Below are 22,170 nucleotides of genomic sequence, written 5' to 3' on the forward strand. Positions count from 1 at the left end.
GCCACACCCACATTCCACAATTTGAACTTTATAACTGCCATACAAGTGTATGTACTGACTCATCATTCAGCCCTTGCTCTGATGATGTCAACAGCTTGTTGACGAAAGCTCAGCAATAAAGAAGAATTTTCTCTTATATCCCAGAGTTCATCGTTTTTATTTTTACTAACTTCAAATGTCTACACCCAGGATTCCTTTGCAGCACATTCTAGATTATTTAGGTGCTGGGAATTTACAGAGAGGGGGATTACATACCTGAATGTTTCCCACTGAGAGAAAAAAATCTATATATATATTTTAAAAAAGCATGTGAAGGTGAACAATGCATTACCCTGAAATACCAGCTTTTAAAGTAAAAAGAGTCCTACTGATGAGGCTTTATTTTATTTTGGTGGGGAGAACACATAAGTACCTCAAGTATTTCATTTTTTTAAAAAAAATCATACTTCTGCTAAAGAAAAAAAATTCTCTCTGGCAAAAATGTTAATATTGGATCATGCCTTGGAGGTAGTGTCAAAGCCAAATAAATTGAGTAGCTTGCCTAACAGGCAAACAAATGACAAGAAGATGCCTACCTCGACTTCTAGATTTACAATGTCAATAGATGAATTATATGATGCAAAACAGACACTTTTTCAGACATACGTATAGAGTCAAGATTTTCAGAATTTTCCAAAGTTGTAGGGGTTGCGGGGGTTCTTTTTTTTTAAATCAAGCTTCCTTATTTTAGGACCAATGCTGCAGCTTCCCCATTTTCTACTAAAACAAAAACCTGTTCTAAGTTTTGCAATTAGGATTAGAGAATATTTTGAGTCGTGTTTCTCAACCTTGGTCACCTTAAGATGCGTGGACTTCAACTCCCAGAGTTCCTAAAATATGTCAAAGCAGCTGTTTTGGAACAAAAAGTTCTACCAACATGATTGAGCAAAGACTGAAGAAATGACATACATCAGAAGATTTCAGAGGTTCTCCACAAACACAATCGGTTTTTAATTGTAAATCCATATGGTATTTGCAATGTGTCTTAGATGTAACCTGCATTGGCATAACTACTTCATCTTCCCACCTCATCCCTCATCAATCTAAATCATCCATGGGCCATCTACTCCATTAATCTAACAATGATATGTAGTTAACATTTGAGGCTTTAGTCTTATTTAAGTATTAGACTGAAAAGACGCTACCAGTCTCCTTCTGATTCAAGGCACAAAGTGTCTTCTTAAGTACCAGTATTTCTTTTGGCAATACAGGGATGTATTACTTCATTTCTCTTAGGGCAGTGTTTGCTGGCTCAGGAATTCTGGGAGCTGAAGTCCACACTTCTGGCAGCTGCCAAAATTGAGAAACAATGGCCCATGAAAAGACCTACAATTTTTCTACTGCATTTTTCCTGAAATAATAAATGAGTGGTATGTTAATATTAAGTATAATGGAGACCTATTTGTATATGCATGTGTATATAAACACAATTATAATCTGAAAGCTATTATGTGTATGAAAAGGAATGGCCACTAAGAAATTTTTCTCATCTCCTCAAAAGTTCACTGTCACAACTCTTATCATTTAAAATTAAGCTGAATTCCCCCCCCACTCAATCCTAATCTTAATATACAGCAACTCCAAACAATTTTACTACTGAAACTATCATAAATAGACTTCAGATTTTTATAAAAGCATGAAATGAGGAAAATACAACTCAGTCTAAATAAAGTAAAGAAGGGTTTTATTTATTATCATTTTCTTTTTTTATAAATTAAATAAATCTCCAGAAAGTTTGAATTTGTTATTAGGGAAATATATTATAATATTTCTGTCCCCCAAAGATATTTTTTTGGGAAGACCTTTTCAATGGAGTCTGAGAAGTTCTCACAGTTTTCGTTCATTTTAGGCTTTCTGTCATGCAATGGCCATGTTTTGCTAAAATCTATGGAGTTCTGTTATCTTCTTATCAAGGACTGAAATTAGTGAACATTATTTTTATTTTTATTTATTTTAATTCCATTTATATCCCGCCCTTCTCCGAAGACTCAGGGCGGCTTACAAGCTTAGCAGTAGCCTTCATTCTATGTATATGCCTGCTTATTAGGGCTTTCACACACACCCCAAGCGGCATTATTACAAAGTCAGCTTAATTGCCCCCAACAATCTGGGTCCTCATTTTACCTACCTCGGAAGGATGGAAGGCTGAGTCAACCTTGAGCCTGGTGGGATGCGAACCTGCACTAATTGCAGGCAGCTGGTGTTACTTAAGGAGGCATTAGCCCACTGCTCCACCAAGGCTCTTATGGGTGTGTTCCTGTAGTTTCCAATTCAGAAAGAAAGAGTGGAATGAATCAATAGGCAGCCAGCCAGTATGTTGAAGAATTCTCTGGATGGATGAGAAAGGCGTACAAAATAAGTCTTTTTGAGATGTGTGGCTGGAAATAATGCGTGCTCATGAAAGGTAAGTTATTGTAAGAACTGCCAAGAGTTTCCACCGGTACAAAAGGTCAATGACATTCTCCAGAAGACATACAAGTTGTGGGCACAGCCTGTTGCTATGTTCTTCTTCTCATGTAATCTTTATGCAGAATTTACATCACATTTAATCATTTATTGACAACTGATTTTTGCTTCTAAAATCAAAGTGATCCATTTTCTAAAAAAAAACCAAAAATCATGACTTACAGTTTACTGTGACTTTTACTTTTTTCACATCTGGAACTGAGACATCATTTTCAGCACTACATTCATACTCCCCAGCTTGGTCTCTTGTAATTCCATAGATGTCCAAGTATTGTCCATTTTCAAAGGGTTTGGCTGAAATGAAAGAAGAACAAGATGTTGAACATAGGAAATCTGAGGGAAAAGGAACTGGAGCTGAATGAATCTTGTTCAGACATAAACAACGCACTACACAAAAGTTCTGCTGACAGAACTATTTCTAAAATGAAAAAATGAGTACATTTTACTTCTTTTCTTGTGCTCAGAAAACAATCTCACATTGTACAACTGTAGTGGTATGTGGAAAAGACTTTGGGAATTTGGGCAAAGAGACAGTGCCAAGGGAATGGTCAGATAAGAAACAGCAAAGTTGAAAACTGGGTAGTGGGGCAGGCCAGGGAGAAACTCAGAAGAGACCCTCCTAGTTTTGGACTGTAAAGGAGGCAGGGGGGAAGAACTGTATTTTCAGACTTGCAAGATTCTGTCAACATAGCTTTACAATAAAGCAGAATAAATTAATTTGGTTGTGATTCCTAATTGGTTTATACCAAGAAGCCCACAATAATCTCATTTTAGTAGCAGTGTTATAACAGTGACTAGACCATGAAACAGGTTAGCCTTACCTAACTTCAGCATATTACAAATAATTCTATGCCCATTTGGCAGTCGAGCTGAACAGCCTTCTAGCTGGTAAGATGAATATAGCTCAGTTTATATTGATTTTTATAAATATGAAGTTGCACTTGGAACAAAAAAATAATAATTTGATGCATACACCAAATATTTGCAATGGAAAATTATTTCATTCTGATCTAATATTTTTAATCACATTGTTCAGTTACAGTTTCAATATCTATTATGTTATAGCTGAAGCCTACAGGTGAAACTCGAAAAATTAGAATATCGTGCAAAAGTTCATTTATTTCAGTAATGCAACTTAAAAGGGGAAACTAATATATGAGATAGACTCATTACATGCAAAGCACGATAGTTCAAGCCATGATTTGTCATAATTGTGATGATTATGGCATACAGCTCATGAAAACCCCAAATCCACAATCTCAGAAAATTAGAATATTACATGCAATCAATAAAACAAGGAGTGTACATAGAACAATATTGGACCTCTGAAAAGTATAAGCATGCATATGTACTCAGTACTTGGTTTGGGCCCCTTTTGCAGCAATTACTGCCTCAATGTGGCGTGGCATGGAAGCTATCAGCCTGTGGCACTGCTGAGGTGTTATGGAAGACCAGGATGCTTCAATAGCGGCCTTCAGCTCTTCTGCATTGTTCGGTCTCATGTCTCTCATCTTTCTCTTGGCAATGCCCCATAGATTCTCTATGGGGTTCAGGTCAGGTGAGTTTGCTGGCCAATCAAGCACAGTAATCTCACGGTCATTGAACTAGGTTTTGGTGCTTTTGGCATTGTAGGCAGGTGCCAGGTCCTGCTGGAAAATGAAGTCAGCATCCCCATAAAGCTCGTCTGCATAAGGAAGCATGAAGTGCTCCAAAATCTCCTGGTAGATGGCTGCATTGACCCTGGACTTAATGAAGCACAGTGGACCAACACCAGCAGATGACATGGCTCCCCAAATCAACACAGACTGTGGAAATTTCACACTGGACTTCAAGCATCTTGCAGTGTGTGCCTCTCCATTCTTCCTCCAGGCTCTGGGTCCTTGGTTTCCAAAATGAGATGCAAAAGTTGCTCTCATCAGAAAAGACAACTTTGGAGCAACAGACCAGGTCTGTTTTTCCTTAGCCCAGGTAAGACGCTTCTGATGTTTGTGTTGTTCAGGAGCGGCTTGACAAGAGGAATACGACATTTAAAGCCCATGTCCAGGATCCGTCTGTGTGTGGTGGTTCTTGATGCACTGACTTCAGCCTCAGTCCACTCCTTGTGAAAGTCCCCAACACTTTTGAATGGCCTTTTCCTGACAATCCTCTCCAGGCTGCGGTCATCCCTGCTGCTTGTGCACCTTTTTCTTCCACACTTTTCCCTTCCACATAACTTTCTATTAATGTGCTTTGATACAGCACTTTGGGAACATCCAACTTCTTTTGCAATTACCTTTTGAGGCTTTCCCTCCTTATGGAGGGTGTCAATGATGGTTTTCTGCACAACTGTCAGGTCAGCAGTCTTCCTCATGATTGTGATTCCTACTGAACCAGACTGAGAGACCATTTAAAGGCTCAGGAACCCTTTGCAGGTGTTATGGCTTAATTAGCTGATTAGAATGGGACACTTTGAGACTAGAATATTGCACCTTTTCACAATATTCTAATTTTCTGAGATTGTGGATTTGGGGTTTTCATGAGCTGTAAGCCATAATCTTCACAATTATGACAAATCACGGCTTGAACTATCTTGCTTTGCATGTAATGAGTCTATCTCATATATTAGTTTCCCCTTTTAAGTTGCATTACTGAAATAAATGAACTTTTGCACGATATTCTAAGTTTTCGAGTTTCACCTGTATAGTCTATGTTCCTTCTTTCAAAATCAAGAAACAGAATAGCAAGACAATAATACAGTATATTAACAGTAAATGCCTCAGGTTTTTTTTTACTCAATTTACTTGTTTTACTTAAACTACTGTACTCACAGATCCTTTCCAAACTTAGGTCACTGTAGTGTTATCATATTGAACATGAGTGGACATTTATCTAAGCAGAAAGAACTACAGTAGTTCCATATAAGTATGAAAAAGAAGCAGATCTAAAATATTTGACTCTAAATCATAGCATCAATACAGTCCAATATGTTATAAGCAGTTAGAGTCATAGGGGAGCATTTCTCTAACAACAATATATGATTCTGACAGTTCTAATTATGTGTTGAATCTTGTTCAACTTAATTCTTAATATAACTGATTTGGAAATAAATCCTTGAAATAAAGCCCTATTTAAAATTGATACCCCCAGTACCTCTGCACCCAGACATCCTCTCCAAGAAGTAGCTGTGGTAACAATCATTTTCCAAAGATAAATATTATTCTGATTCAAATATGTTGCATACCACAATGACTGGAGACATTCCACATGCCACATAAAAACTGGCAAAAGCTGTATGCCTACTATTTCTTTTTGAACATACCAGATTCTAAGAGAAATGGGACTTACCCTTGAATATACAATAACATTCAAAGTGTTCTACACCATTTTGAAGCTATCAAGCTGTGTCTCATTAAACTTTAAATCTGATGTGATCTCCTCAGAAGAACTGAGAAGCTTCACCTTTTAAAGAGCAGAACTTGAGTTACATGCGATTATTCTCATTGTCCTTCTTATACACACATTCATCAAACACATTTTGCTGGCTTCTCCTATTTCCTTTTCTTATTTTTCCTTGTTCCTCTTCCTTTCTATCCCTTTTGCTACAACTTTCCATTCCAAATTCCAATTTTGAAGCACTTTCTACAAGGTTCTTAGGTTCTCTAGCCAATCATTTGGTCATTTAATCAGTAACTATATAATTTGACCTGAAAGAGATGGAAGAGCTCAAAGCAATATCAGGAAACATAATTACCCCACTATATCCCAAGGTTAATAAAGACCATTCCAATTGAATATTTCCAAATAATCACAACCAAGAACTATTTTATGTTTCCTTTATTATTCTTTGTTATGCTTAGCTTCCCAAGGTCTCCACATCACAATCTCTCACAACTTATTTAAAAACCATCCTTGCTCCATCACTTTATAGTTTTATTATTCTTGTTAGGACAGTCACTCAGTTAAGGTTTAGAGAATGGTGCACTCATTTTTTTCATGAACACTTTTTATTTTAAGAAAATTCTGTTTTAATTGTTCATGTCCAAAGTCTACTATGTGCTGTCTTTCAGCAAACCTTTGTTATAGTTGTAAGTTTTCCAGGTGCATTATAAAAATATGAATTTGAGTTTATAGATAAATGAAGCCAAGAGAGTATTCTTCCGAGGAACAAATATAAAATAAATAAAACAAAGCAAAATAGTTATTAGCTAGGAAAAAATGCCAAGTTCAGTCTTTCAATAGTAAGCCACTTTAAGTAGTATTTGGTAACACCTAAAAAAAGTCATGGCTCGACAGCATATCCATTAATTCCAGTAGGATAGAGCTGAGAAAAACAGACACACAACTGCTCAGTCCAAAGTGTTCTCTCACAGCTGATACAACTGTGTGATTCCATCCAGTAGGATAAATTTGTATAATTTGGCAAGTAACATTGGTATCATTTTTAACTTTGCCATTTTTCTGGCTGTTTTCCTAGATAATTTAGATCATTCCAAGTGAAATAATGTATAAATGATAGTTTAATACAAACATACGCCTCAGAAAAACAAATGTAAGGAGGGATAAAACAGGGTGAAAACAATTAATGGTACAAAATAGATTGCAGTGGAATTTTTTTTTTTCTCTCCCCTCCCCTTTTTTGGATGGAAAGAATGCATTATAAAAAGTAAACTTCAACTAAAGAGCCAGCTGTTCTTTTGATGTGGTTGACTGCTGTTGTATTTCACTGTGGATGGATTGAATGACTTTTTAGGAAAGTATTATTTGCTATCAATGTGAAATGAAGCCTATAATAGCAACCAAGTTGGTAGAAAAGCTATACTTTATTCACATTATATTGTACCAATAATTGAATATACTTTGGTGGATAGATTTGCAACAGATTCTTACTGAAGAGTTGTTAATGTCATAGTGCTGATTTTACTGCAGTTGAGATTAAAATTGAGAAGAATGGGCAAGTAAAATTTTGGGATCCTTGAAGCTGATAGGAAAATTTCACCCTCTAGCTAATCAATGTGCCACATTTTACTTTAAATATCTTTGATTCCTCTTATTCATATATATTTGCCCTTTTTGGAAAGTTGGCCCATCAACAAGTGATTTGCAAAAATCCTACTTATTTATAATGATTAGCTCTCCGCTGAATTAAACTGTGCTCTGAAGAACACATTTCGGACAACCTGTATCTTCAGGTTCTTATTTATTTATTTATTTATTTATTTATTTATTTATTTATTTATTTATTTATGGGACTTATATGCCGCCCTATCTCCCGAAGGACTCAGGGCAGCTAACAACAATAAAACACAATGATACAAATGTTAAAAAAGATTAAACTAACAAGCCCCAGTGATAAAATATTAAAAACATTTTCTTTTTAAAAACCCCTATCATCAGTCCAGGTCAGCCTGATGGAAAAGAAATGTTTTGAGGTTGCAACGAAAGGACCGGAGATCCGGGGCCATCCGGAGCTCAAGGGGAAGCTGATTCCACAGGGCAGGCACTCCCACAGAGAAGGCCCTCCCCCTGGGGGTCGCCAGCCGACATTGTCTAGCCGATGGCACCCTGAGGAGGCCCTCCCTGTGTGAGCGCACCAGGCGATGGGAAGTCGTTCCTGCTAGCAGATGGTCCTGCAAATATCCCGGGCCTAAGCCATGTAGGGCTTTATACGTAAGAACCAGCACCTTAAATCTCACCCGGAGGGCAACCAGTAACCAATGCAGCTCAAGTAGGAGGGGTGTAATATGGGAGTATCGGGAAAAGCCCCCCTGGCCACAACTCCTATATGATCTTCAAAACTGAGTCGTGTATCCAGGAGGATGCCTAAGTTGCACATCCTATCAATGGGAGGTAACACCTCTCCTCCTATAACCAAAGATGGAACCTCTTGGACTAGAACTAAATATTCATTAGATTTTAATGTAATAGAAACAGGCATATTTTTTTTCAACTGGAAAGTAAAATAATTTCAAATTATTAGGCAACCTGTATTTAGGAATTTTCACCCTAACAAATACGTCAGTAGCAAATATTCATATTAATTCATTAACTAACTTTCTGTCTTTTCCAGACACTCAGAATGTGCTGCTTAACATAGGCCATGCTATGCTTTCTCTATGTTTTTTTTCTAAAATCTGAGTTTTGCTTTGTATTCATAGCAAACTTGATTTCTGATTTTGGAAATAAACTGGAATGATATTCAGGAACTATCTCAAATAAAATTTTAAAAACAGCATTCATAAAAGTAGTAAAGTGAAAATGGATAATATTTGACATACACATAAATAAGTTATTCCCAGTCAGTTCTAATATTTAATAATTCTTATTTCTGTATCTTTTCATTCACATTGTAGGATTTCTCCATCTTTCATATTTTGAGAAAATTCCAGGATTGTAGTACTGATGGCTTTGAAGACTTGAGAAGAGTAGCCAAGGTTAATATTGTTGCCACTCTAATCTTAACAGAAGTGACAGGCTTCAGAGTACAACTAGTACACCAGTACCGCACAAGTAGCACAACTTGCCAATCCAGCTTTTTTAAAAAACAAACAAACAAAAAACCACAAACAGTAACTTCATAGAAAATTTATGTGTCTTGTAGAGAAATCTGTGATGGTGGGCTGAAGAAGGAATTAGGGAATGTGAAAGAATACTAAATAACAAGTATCTCCAGCAATGCAATCAATACAATGCAGAAAAGTTGTTAAGCATGTAGTTTTCTTATTAAAGTTGCTATTTGTTTCTGCCACAATGTCTAAATCAAATATTCCTGTTGGGGCACATCTTTGAAAATGTTACAGCAATCAAGTAAAATAACATGGTGCAAAGACAATAATATTGGAAAATAATGATCATCCTCTCTACCCTCCAAAATAGTCAATTCTAAGCATGGGAATCTGTAAGACTTCATGGGAGACATACAAAAAGAAGATGACATCCATCAATTTGTTCTTACAATCTTCAAAGAATTAAGTCAGCACAAAACAGTCAAAATACTGTACATTGCAGAGTATAGATTTATCCTTTGTCTTTGTCTTATACTTTCCTTTGTCCTGAAACCAGGAATCACTTATCACTCTAAATCCCCATGCATACCCTTATCATGCATCTGTATAGCTGTATGGTGCAGCATTGTAAAGACAGTGGTTGATTTTCCCCAACAGCATTCTGAAGGTCATCAACCGTGGGAAAAGCTTTTTTCAACATAATATGGGATATGTGCTGGAGCTGTGCTTGTACACGTGAAAAGAACTTCCAATCATTTCCTCCATAAGGATGATCAACCAGTTGACCTAATGGACACTTAATGGCAACAAACAGTTCTTCCCTCTTGGTTGTAATGTAATGGTAACCTTCATGCCCTCGATGTGATGTCCCGTTGCCTGGAGGCGCTTCGGGTCTGGATGGGGAGGAACAGGCTTCGCCTCAATCCCAACAAGACTGAGTGGTTGTGCGTGCCGGCATCTCGGGAAATTCAGATTATTCCACCTCTAACTATGGGGGGTGAGCTATTACCCCCCGTAGATAGGGCTAGCAACTTGGGTGTCCTCCTAGATTCACAGCTCTCCTTGGAAGATCATATAGGAGCTGTGACTGGGGGGGGGGCTTTGCCCAGGTTTGCCTGGTGCGCCAGTTGCGGCCCTATCTGGACCGGGATGCCCTGTGTACAGTCACTCATGCGCTCGTGACCTCTCGTTTAGACTACTGCAATGCTCTCTACATGGGGCTGCCCTTGAGGACCACGCGGAGGCTTCAGCTGGTGCAGAATGCAGCCGCACGAGTGGTGTTGGGGGTCTCCCGATTCTCCCATGTAACACCTCTACTCCGCGAGCTGCATTGGCTTCCAGTTGCCCTCCGGGTGAGATTCAAGGTGCTGGTGATGACCTATAAAGCCCTAAATGGCATGGGTCCGGATTACGTACGGGAGCACCTGCTGCCGGCATCAACTTCCCTTCGTCCAGTGCACTCCCACAGAGAGGGCCTCCTCAGGATGCCGTCGGTCAGAGAGTGTCGACTGGCGACCCCCAGGGGGAGGGCATTCTCTGCGGGCACGCTAGACCTTTGGAACCGTTTACCAGTTGAGCTCCGGATGGCTCCTGACCTTCGCTTCTTCCGCCGTGACCTAAAAACTTATTTATTTGAACAAGCCGGCCTGGTCTGAGGGGTTTGGGGTTTTTTAATATTAATTTTAATTAATTTTACTGTAATTGGGCTTTAATATTTAATTCTATCTTAACTTTTGTACACTGTATTTTTATTGTATTTATTGCCCTGTACACCGCCCTGAGTCCTTCGGGAGAAAGGTGGTATAGAAATTAAATTATGATTATTATTATTATTTGCTTGGTGCAGATGTCATTGCTGCCTGAATGATCTGAGAAATGAGAAATACCATTTGCCTGAAATGGTATAGGGTTTCCTGCCTGAGCAGGGGGTTGGACTAGATGACCTCCAAGGTCCCTTCCAACTTTATATTATTATTATTAACATATTAAGCTGTGTGAGTGCTCTTCGTTACCTCTGTATAATTCTTCCAAATTGATAACTGAGATCTGTCAGTATGCAAGCTTATCTAACACAGCCCAAATCTACTCTACCCTTTTGTCTCTAGAGAGCAGCAAGGAGTTAAATCTTGGCTGCAATCTACTGTTCATCTGGATTTTTGTAGTTGAGATATACTTCATAAATAAATAATTATTGAAACGCTTGAGTTTTGTTGGGTATCTATAATAGAATTCTCTGACTCTGGGTCTGAGAATGGGAATAGTCATTTGCAAGATATTACAGAGTTATGTAAATATAGTGTATATTTTTTCCATAATCTGGCAAGTGGGAGACAATCTATTTTGTGTCAAATGTTAGTTAAATAAGGTTAGTTTCCTTATAAATGTTAGAAGGATGCTCAAAAGGATCAAAAGCCTCACCCTAAAATACTAATTGAAAAAGGAGGGTCTAAAGCACATTTGTTTTTGATTTTTTTTAATCCAGATTTTATTTTTTTATAAATAACTCAAGGAGGCAAGCATACCTAATACTCCTTCCTTGTCCTATTTTTTATTTAGTATTTATTATTATTATTATTGTTATTATTAATTATTATTTATTCACTTTTCAAGATTTTGTAACTTGTTTTTTTCTTTCAAAAAGTGAATGGGAATGATGGGACTTTGTGAGTTTTAAACTTTGATGTAAATAGTTGGCAGGGTCTGATATTATACATTGGTGGATAGGTTTAATCTACCCTACAAAAGCCCAGCTAAAACATTGATGAGTGCAGAGGAAGTCAGGAAATGGAAGACTCTAACTTTGTATTTCAATCCTACTGTATAAACATTTTTCTAATGGATAAATCTGTTTCTGTGTTAACTTTTCATTATGTTACATTTTAATAAAGGTTAATAAATACATTGCAGATCCAAAAAGAAAGAAAGAAGTTGTTTATCAAATAGGCGCTATATTGCTTTTTAGAAATACATTTTACATGTATTTATCATCATGATCATGTATCCTTGGTTCAGCCATATAACGTACATGAAGTCTAACTCCCAGATGGAAGTAGTTTTACATATAAATGGCTTTTCATTTGAAATCCTACCCTGGCCACAAAATGTCATCCAACTATGTTAAAAGCTCAGTTAAAACACAAATCTAATTTAAAAACAAATAGTATAAAAAAACAACCACAACCGAAGTAACCGACGAGCTTAATAAAAAGACAACAAATTTATTTGGATCAGTTTAATTCGCACTTACGGCAAATGAAATAGACATCAAGGTAAACAAGAAAACTAAATAACCTTCCAGAGAATGGGAGTTTCAGGGACTATATATAACTCTAGTGGATATAACCTATGTTAGCAATGTTTCAAACTGCAATAGAAGCATATAGGACAAAAGTCTTATTCTCTGCATCTCAGGGGATGACCAAGATTAAGGTTATTTCACTATTAGTGACTGAAGAGTGTCTTCTAGAAACATCCAACAATTGCTAAGTCAAGTATTGTGGCTTCATATCATATCAACAATGACCAGCTGATGCAACAAAAAATGTTATAAACCTCTAGTGCAGGGGTGTCAAATTGCTGCCCCATGGGCCGGTTTCATCATAGGGAAGCCATGCCCACTCCAGGTAAAAGGTTCCCCCGCACATGCGTGCTAGTCGTTTCCGACTCTAGGGGCCGGTGCTCATCTCCGTTTCAAAGCCGAAGAGCCAGCGCTTGTCCGAGGACGTCTCCATGGTCATGTGGCTGGCATGACTAGATGCCAAAGGCTCACGGAACGCTGTTACCTTCCCACCGTAGTGGTCCCTATTTTTCTACTTGCATTTTTACGTGCTTTCGAACTGCTAGGTTGGCAGAAGCTGGGACGAGTAACAGGTGCTCACTCTGTGAGCACTCGGGATTCGATCCTCTAAACTGCCCACCTTCTGATCAACAAGCTCAGCGTCCTAACCCACTGAGCCACCATGTCCCTTACCCACTCCAGGTACAGCAATGCAAAAAAAGTTGCGATACATCGCAACATGTCAGGTGATGCGGTGAGTTTAACACCCATGATCTAGTGGAAAAACCAGGGCTTTTTTTTGTCATAGAACGCCCAGAATGGAGTTCCAGCACCTTTTTTTTGATGGAACCTTGTAGGGTAGGCAAGGCTGGTTGTATGATGTATATGAATTCCGGTACCTTTTTTTTTTTTACAAAAAAAACCAAACACTGGAAAAACCCTAATTATGAGAACTCTGTATCCTGCTTAATAGATTTCATGTTAGTTCTTATCAGAACAAATATCAGAAGATCTTTAAAAACCCAGCATTTACAGAAAAGTAGAAACATGGCTTAAGTATGAAGTCAAGGCTCTTCACCATTACACATGCAAGTAAACATCCACTAATGGATAGGCATAAATGGATAGATCTCATGGACTGAGTTTATCATTTGCATGGAATAAATGCATGGTCTAGTATCTTCAATTAACACCACAGAGTTTGGAAATATTTAATTTGTTCTTTAGTCAAGACCTTTATTGAATAACCTTGGGCTGGGAAATTTGACACAGTATATTCTGATTTTATAGGTTGCAAGGGGGATAAGAGTGAGGGATGAGATAAGATAGATCTCTAGAAATGTAAAACAATGGTACCTGGCAATAAAAAACAAAAATGCCACATAAAACATATGATTTGGTTTAAACAGAGGATTATCAACTGCATTTCACTAACAACATATATACTAAACATCTGTTGAGCAGTAAATAAAAAAAATAGAAAAAAATAAATTTCTCCAGTGTACACAGTTTCAGTCTAAGCTTTGAGGCAAGAAACATCTGAAAGCACATGCCAAATAAAAGGGAACTTCAGTCACAAACATTCTATTCAACATGAGAACATAAGCAGCACAGACCCAGGCACTGGTGAAAGAAAAATCAGAATGCAATTACTGCCTCTACATATAGTCTCTTTATTTTTCGTGAAAGGGTTTTGTTAATCTGTCACCAATGGAAGAAATAACAATTTTGGAAATATCGCAAATCCCTTAAAAGTAGAGGTAAATTTGCAACTTACGCTCATGACAATTAGGAGCCATTGTAAACTTTAGTGGCCTCATATAGAGCCCATTAAGAACTTTTCCCCAGGAGCACTGCTGATCAAGTGACCATAATGTTTAATGCTCTGCTATCCTACCCATCAATCAAAAGACCCAACATAATAGGGATATACTGAGAGTAGGTGGAGAATAACTCTTTAACATTTTTCTTTTAAAATATTAATAATTAATACTTATTTAATTCTCAGGTTTCATTTGGATTTGAGACTTCAATTTCAGCTTCAATGATATAGAAATTAAAAGATGTATGACACATTTCTATCATTTAGCACAAGGGTCTTCAAACTTGGCCCTTTTATGACTTGTGGATTTCAACTCCCAGAATTCCTCAGCCAGCCTGCCTGAGGAATTCTGGGAGTTGAAGTCCATAAGTCATAAAAGGGCCAAGTTTGAAGACCCCTGATTTAGCCAATTGAGAATCATGCATATTTTGATGAGAATAATATCCTGCCAATATATTGTTGTGTAGTTTCTGCTGATTAATTTTGGGGGCTAATGCTGCTGAGGGAAGATAGACATTAGACTTGAACCTTTAACTACAGTAAATGTAATTTCTTTCTATATGTCATCTCTGCTGGTCAATCTGTTCTCTCCAAATATTATCATATCAATTGCAATCTCTGCAATACAGATATATTTGAATTATTTCATCTGTGATGGGAAGAAAATATGTCATAAGAATTTATATCCACATTTGCATGATCGTGTGTTCTTTTAAATTCTTGTATGTTATTCTGCCCCCTAAGGAACAAAGCCCACAAAATTCAAACAGCTGTTGTAAGTGAAGAGAATTCCTGCTTCCACACAAATACTGGCTGAAATGTTTAACTCATGAAATAAAACTCAGTTCCTTATTTCTGCATCATTCTGATCTACAGTTATGAGTAAGCATATTGCAAATGGTTTATTCAATGTCATCTTTCATGACATGTGATATGAACATGCTGATGCCATAAATAATAATAATAATAATAATAATAATAATAATAATAATAATAATAATAATAATAATAAGTTGGAAGGGACCTTGGAGGTCATCTAGTCCATACCCCTGCTCAGGCAGGAAACCCTATACCATTTCAGGCAACCTTTTGCTTGAAGCTATAATGTATATATATCAGGTCCAGTGCCACCACTATCTTTGCCTCTATTAAAGTTTGTTTCCACCATTTTGTCCACTGAAAATGGTATTTTACAATTTCAGGCATAATTCCTAAATTATCTGTAAGATGGGTTTTTCTTATATTTCTGAATGAGTTTAATGTAGCATCTTTAATAAGTTGCTCAAATCCACTTTTTGATACAACTGATGTGGCAGACCCATTATCCACTCACTGATCTGGTTTTGCCAGTCTTTTCTATTGTGAGCCATTGCTGCTCTCATTTCACATTTATACTACAGGTTTCAGGTAGATTCTTCATCTATAATATGTTGTGTAGTCCTGCATTCCTTAAAAGTGGTGGTTTGGTTGATTATCTGTAGCAAATGGTTTGCTTTTTCCTGAGTGACAGGCTCCTTGTTTATCTCCCAATGTGTTACATTTTCTGCAGGTTTCACCTTCAAATTTGTATTAAGTTGCTGACTTTAAACCTTTGTCACAATGGTAGCACAGTTCATTTTCTCTTATTACTCTTTGTATTTATTGCAAGTTTGTTCACATTAGTTTTCACCTTTGTTTTATTTCTATAGTATATCTAGGCATCTATTACTATGACAACTGCAGTTTCGAATTATTTTCTAAATGTTCAGTCTACCTGTTGAGGTTCTTTATTTTGCATTTTCAGAATTCTATGAGCTAGCCAATTTCTCAACGTATCATTTAGTTAACTAAATTTGCTTGTTAATATCATCTCTGTATGTTACAATATACTTTCCCTTTGCTACTCTGTGCTTTTGAAACTGGAAAGACTGCAATCAATAATCATTTTGATTCCGTATGTTCCTGCATTTTTAAACTAGTTTTGCAAACGTAAATTGTGAGGGTTGCTGTGAGGCCTGTAAACTTGTTAATGAGCTGTATGATTTGACGTTCATATCACTCAGTAAAATGGTGCCTTTTTTTCTACAACTATCTCATTTGCTTTAAAGAATTGTTCATCTCTCTCTGTATAATGTCCTGTTTTCTGTGATAAAACATTCATTTCTCCCCTATAAAATTAATCATTCTGCCTTGCTTTTTTTCTCCTTTGTCTTTACTTGTTGTGATCAATCTAGTATTACTTTTGTTCTGAATTTTTCATTTGATTTTTGTTTTGCTTTGCTTTTTTACTTTCTGTCTCTCTGGTGCAAAAATATGGCTTGAGAACTTCTGTACAGAACATGATCAAACAAGATACTAGAATCAAGAATAGGTTTTTCTGTTACGTGCTTTACTGTAAATTCTAGAGCAGCTAATTATTATTCTGAAGCTGCAAACATACTCAGTTAGGCAAAGCCAACGTCAATAATACTAGATCACAGATATATTTAATCATATATCAATATTGTATAATATGGAAGTATTATCTAGCTTCTCTCAACTGTTGTTGGGCAAATATTTCAGTTACAATAACTTGTTTACCATTATTATAATATCACTGACAAAGATTGGAGAATATTTTTGAATAATGGAGAATATTCTTCTGATTAGCAAAAACTGCTTTACACTGGTTAACTAACAGAAGGATTTCAAATATCTACTCAGATTTAATTTTTGCAAACTATAAAACTTTTCCAGAACTATATGTCTTCACAGATTTATTCTTGTTAGTGCTTAGGAAATTGAGATTAATTTACTAAATAGGTTGATTTAGATTAAATGTTGTCATCCTACTGGTGATGTCATGCTGCAAGCAGTGTATATGATTAATAATACCTTACTCTCATTCTCTATGCACTCCCAATCTTCTTTGAAAGTTTGCCTAAATTTGGATAATATATGGAGATTGTGAAGGAGGACAGGACAGTGGATCCCAGTTGATAGAATGTGTACACAGTCTTTTAATATTGTATATCCCTCCTCCAAAGAGTTTAAAACAATGGTTGTGGTGAAAAAGGAGGCCTAATGATTGATTCAAAATCAGGCAATGAACCGTTAATTATGCCTAAAGTAGAGGAAACCTCTTCTGCCCTCTGTATTCCTTCAACATCTGTGCAATTCTATAAATGCACATTCATTAAAAATGTTCTTTAATGCCACAAAACTTTTAGAGCTATTGAATTCATGTATTATGTTCAATCATTGAAATGGTGTCGGAAGAATGACACAAAACTATTAAGTAATGATAATGCCAGTGTAAATCCTCTGTTTCTACAAACCATTTTTTATCATATAAGATGAAATTTTTGCAATGAGTTGCATTGCTGCCTTCAGAATTAAATAATAATCCTCAGAACAGCTGTTTTATTCAAAAAGTTTATTTTTATCTTGTATTTAGAAGTAAAAAATATCATTTGATTTATATTGTTCTACAACTGGTTCAGTTCTATTTCAAAATTCTAGTGTGATGACTAGCATTTGTACTGGTTTAAATGGGTTTTTTAAGGTGTTTTCCTGTCACTTCACAATTATGATACTTTTATATCGTTGAGTAGAACTGCTATCAAGAAAAATTACATATAACTAAGATCCACTGTACTCTGCAGGAACTTGGCTCAGTTTTGCATTCATTTTTACTAAGGCATCATTTACCAGGGCTTGTATAGGGATATATTAGATATTGATTTGGCTGCCTTAGAAGTAGAATGCTGATAAAAAGTTAAACTACAGTTTAACACTTTAAAAAGATAAAAACAAATTACTTTCTGTTGGAGATGGTTAATGGTTATCAGTATGCTACTTGGATAGAAGATTATCAGGCATCCTTCTACAGTGAAAGAGAAAGATACAGGTCTACAAGTCAGACAATAACCAGAGAGTTACTGACAGTGTTAATTACGTTTCTCTATTTAAGGTTGTTATTTCATAATGTTCCTAGGTCACAGGCATGCACAAGATAATCTTCAACATTCACACTCTATTTATCCATAATATAGGCAGGCTTGTAAAGCAGTATTCAGAAATCAACATCACATTTTTATATGTGACACTGTGTCCATGGATATTCTGAAATATTTTCCACAGAGTTCAAAGGGTAATCCTAAGAATATTCAAAAAGTTATACTTTTAAGTATGGACTCCACAGTTTCTCGTGAGACTTAACTTTTAAAGTCTAATATCATAGTAACCTATAGTGTTATAGTAAAACACTATTGAAACTAATTTCACAATCTGTTACTATCTGATGCAGTTAGCCTGATACCAAATGTATCTCACTAGATATAAATGACAGACCACCAGGGAAGTTTTATGTAACCAAATGACTAATTGGTCACAGATTTGAAAATTTGAAGCCAAGGTATATGATGACAATTCTGAAGACTGACCTAGTTGGCTTTACCATATAGATCAGGGTCAGGAACTATGGCTCTTTTATGATCTCTGGACTTCAACTCTCATGGCTGGCTGAGGAATTCTGGTAGTTGAAGTCCACAGGTCATAAAGGGACCAAAGTTCCCTACCTCTGAATATAGATGATTTAAGGTAAAGGTAAAGGTTCCCCCACACATGCGTGCTAGTCGTTTCCGACTCTAGGGGCCGGGGCTCATCTCCGTTTCAAAGCCGAAGAGCCAGCGCTTGTCCGAGGACGTCTCCGTGGTCATGTGGCCGGCATGACTAGACACCAAAGGCGCACGGAATGCTGTTACCTTCCCACCGTAGTGGTCCCTATTTTTCTACTTGCATTTTTACGTGCTTTCGAACTGCTAGGTGGGCAGAAGCTGGGACGAGTAACAGGCGCTCACACTGCTACGCGGCACTCGGGATTCGACCCGCCAAACTGCCGACCTTCTGATCGACAAGCTCAGCGTCCTAACCCACTGAGCCACCGCGTCCCTCTAGATGATTTAGTGCAACCCATTTCTGTTATCCAGAAATACAACTATCCCATATGTTGCAATTATACATAAATACCAAAGACCAAGACCTGTGAAGTAGAGTAGTAGTATTTCTACTAATGAGATGGTGTCATATATACTGAATTAAATATACAGTTTTCATATTGTTTGTTTCACCTGGTGTGAATTAGCCCACCATTACAGAGGTGAATGGAAACATATTTGACCTTTATTTTTGTGCAAAAGTAAAGAGGTCATGCTTGAGACTAGAGTTCCTAAGCATGCCCTCAGAAGAGGCATTTATATATCTTGCAGATGACATCAAAAGTTTTGATTGGTTGAAGACATTTACCTCACAATACACCTTAACTTTTGGCAGGCAAAATCTGTCTCTGGGCGCCTTCTGGGGTGTCAAGTGACTATGTTAACTTTTGTCCATAGGAACTTCCAGCAGCTTCTTTCAGTGTGGTGCTATCTCTATTATTATCATTACCATGGGTTACATCTCACACATTTTATTTAATATGGTGTTATTTTTTTAAAAAAAGAACTAAGCTTGGTCTAATGGTTAAACCAGGAGACTGTGAGTTCCAGTCTTGCCTTAGGCAGGAAAGCTGGCTGGATGACTTTGGGCTGGTCACTCTCTCTCAATCCAATCTGTCTCACATGGTTATTGTCGTGGGGAAAATAGAAGGAGGAAGGAGTATTAGTTTACCACCTTGAGTTATTTATAAAAATAATACAAATGGGATAAAAACCCCTCAAACAAACCAGACAGATTTTTTTCTGGAAACTCATATCTTGTGTAAAACTTTAAAATAAGTGAATATCAAGTTCAGACAGGTTCAGTTTTTCTGAATCTAATATGTGAATAAACCAATTTCTACACTGGTTTGTGAACTGTTTTTAACAGCCATCATGACAATTCATATGCATGTTTGTGTACTTTTTAATGCAAGATATTTATGTGTCTCTCTGTCTGTCTGTCTCTGTGTGTATATGTATGTAGTATATTTTGTATATGTAGTATACTTAGATGAATATACATGTTACATATGCATATTTATTAATGTACATGAGACATACATAGTTTAATTTTTAGCCTGAAAAATTCTCAGTGATTTACAATCTACAAGTTTCAGACTTATAATATAAAACAACTTAACACTGAAATTAAAAAAATGACATGGAAATAGAAAATATTATGTTATTTATTTTATTCTATTTTATTTATGTTGCTAATATAGTCATGAAGCTTGCATAATAATTAACAGAACTGCATTAACTCTGAAGAAAACCTACCAACAATGAACTTTAATCTTATATGCACATGTTTTCCACCAATTTTCCTTAGCAGAATACATTTTTCATTCACAAAAAGATTTACCATTTCCCCAAAGATATGCATTCTTGTTCATTCATTGCAAATAGATACAAAAAATAATAGATTTCACATTCATATATAGAATGGTGGGAAGTCTTTTGGTGTTCACGTGTTACATTTTCCCCCTTTGGTTTCTAAGAGTCATTATTAGTTTCTGAGGAAAGTTGGTTTGAGACAAAATGGCTTTCCCAGCTGTTGTAATAGAAAGTTGGTTTCCTGGCTTGAGGAAAGGAAGCTGAACAGTTGACCTGTTTCATTTCAAGCCACATGGCAGAAAAATAATAGCTCTTGCCTGGATTTGAGGACCATCTCTAATCCATCTAAATGGAAATATTTTGGCTTAAATTTAGGCTCCTAAATTTATCCCCTGGTAAAATATTTCTCTATTTAATTTTTCCTCTTTATCTAGATTCTACAGTTAGAGTGAGATGTTGAAGGGAAGGAAATTTGACTAAACCATTGTTTTCACAAAAGGGTTGGTTGAAGCTACTACAATCTTGCCTCAAATATATTTAACAATTAAACAGATCTAAGATAAAGTTCTTTTTTTAAAAAAAAATGTGCAAACAGTTCTTTAGGAGATAACTCATACAGTATATCTATTCTAAAACATTTTGCTATGTATAAGAAGTTCAGCAATTCAGTCTGTCATTAAAGACTATTTATTCCAGTTGCTCTACAGCTATTTAAAACAAAACACTTTAGTATTAGTGTCCCACTACAGATCTGGGGATTGAGTAAAGCCACTGAAAAAATTCTATTTTTATAGTTAATAAAACATATTTAATATTTGATTCTTGGTAGATTTACATGTGTACCAGCTCTCATAGGTTCTTCACACTGAAGGCAGAACTTGGGTTTATAGCTCTTAATTGTTAGTTGAAGGTTATTTACATACATTCCTGATGAAAGAGTAGTTGGTCTACTCAACTATCCCAGAGAAGCCAGCCACAATAGTACTTGGTTTATTGCCTTCAACCCAAAACTGACACTTTTAGGCCTTTTGGTTGACTCCAGGATATTGTCAGGGCAAAGGCTACCCTTGCCCATTGTACAGGGATGCTGATTTCCAGGATGCATACTGATTTCCAGTATGAATATTGGATATATTCATATTTGGTCATTTCCAAGATAGACAATTGATCTCCATTCCTATGGGGCAGGAGATGCAACTTTATCATGTAGTATATTTAAGATGTTTTGCTCATATTCTTGATCGGTTCCCTGGAAGATGTATGGATTGGTATCTATCTTTTCTACTGGCTGATAGTAACTAGAAATATGACTCTTGCTACTGCCATATTACTTTGTTTAATTATATGAATTTGTAAAAAGAAGTTCCACAATTGACTTGTTTTGTTTTCCCCTTTCTTTGCATCCTTTGCGCTGAGTCTTGTACTTCATAATAATTCAGTTTTCATTCTCTCTTGTAATCTGCAATATTGTGAAAGAGTATAAATGTTTCCTTAGAGGTTTTTGACTGTATGGATAAATAAGATATAATGTAAATTTGAGAGGTTGGTTGAGCTAAAAAAACCCTGGTTGTTCAAATTTTACAATTTATGGGCACTTAAACTGGTTCCGTTTAATCCATATCCAACGATTTAACTCATAAGTTAATGGTTTCTCACCTAGCTTCCTGACCTCTTGAAGAACCATAGATCACTCTCCTCTAATTTCTCAATTTGTAGCAAACCATGATCAATATTTTATATGGCAAACTTACAGGCAGTTCTCAGCTTACAACCATTTATTTAGTGACTGTTCAAAGTTATAATGGCAGTGAA

At 36.4% G+C, this 22,170-nt stretch overlaps 1 protein-coding gene across 1 annotated transcript in view; it reads right to left on the reverse strand.

Annotated features, from left to right (window-relative positions):
* Positions 1-22,170, reverse strand: part of NEGR1 (neuronal growth regulator 1) — a gene marked incomplete at its 3' end in the record, with an annotated part of 549,603 nt that overhangs the window by 149,791 nt on the left and 377,642 nt on the right. Inside the window, exon 4 of the mRNA XM_083360472.1 lies at positions 2,668-2,799. Within this exon, the coding sequence (XP_083216598.1) occupies positions 2,668-2,799 (132 nt within the window). The remainder of the gene's footprint in view (positions 1-2,667; positions 2,800-22,170) is intronic.

This window comes from Vipera ursinii, assembly GCF_947247035.1.
Source record: "Vipera ursinii genome assembly, chromosome: 3".
NCBI lineage: Eukaryota > Metazoa > Chordata > Lepidosauria > Squamata > Viperidae > Vipera > Vipera ursinii.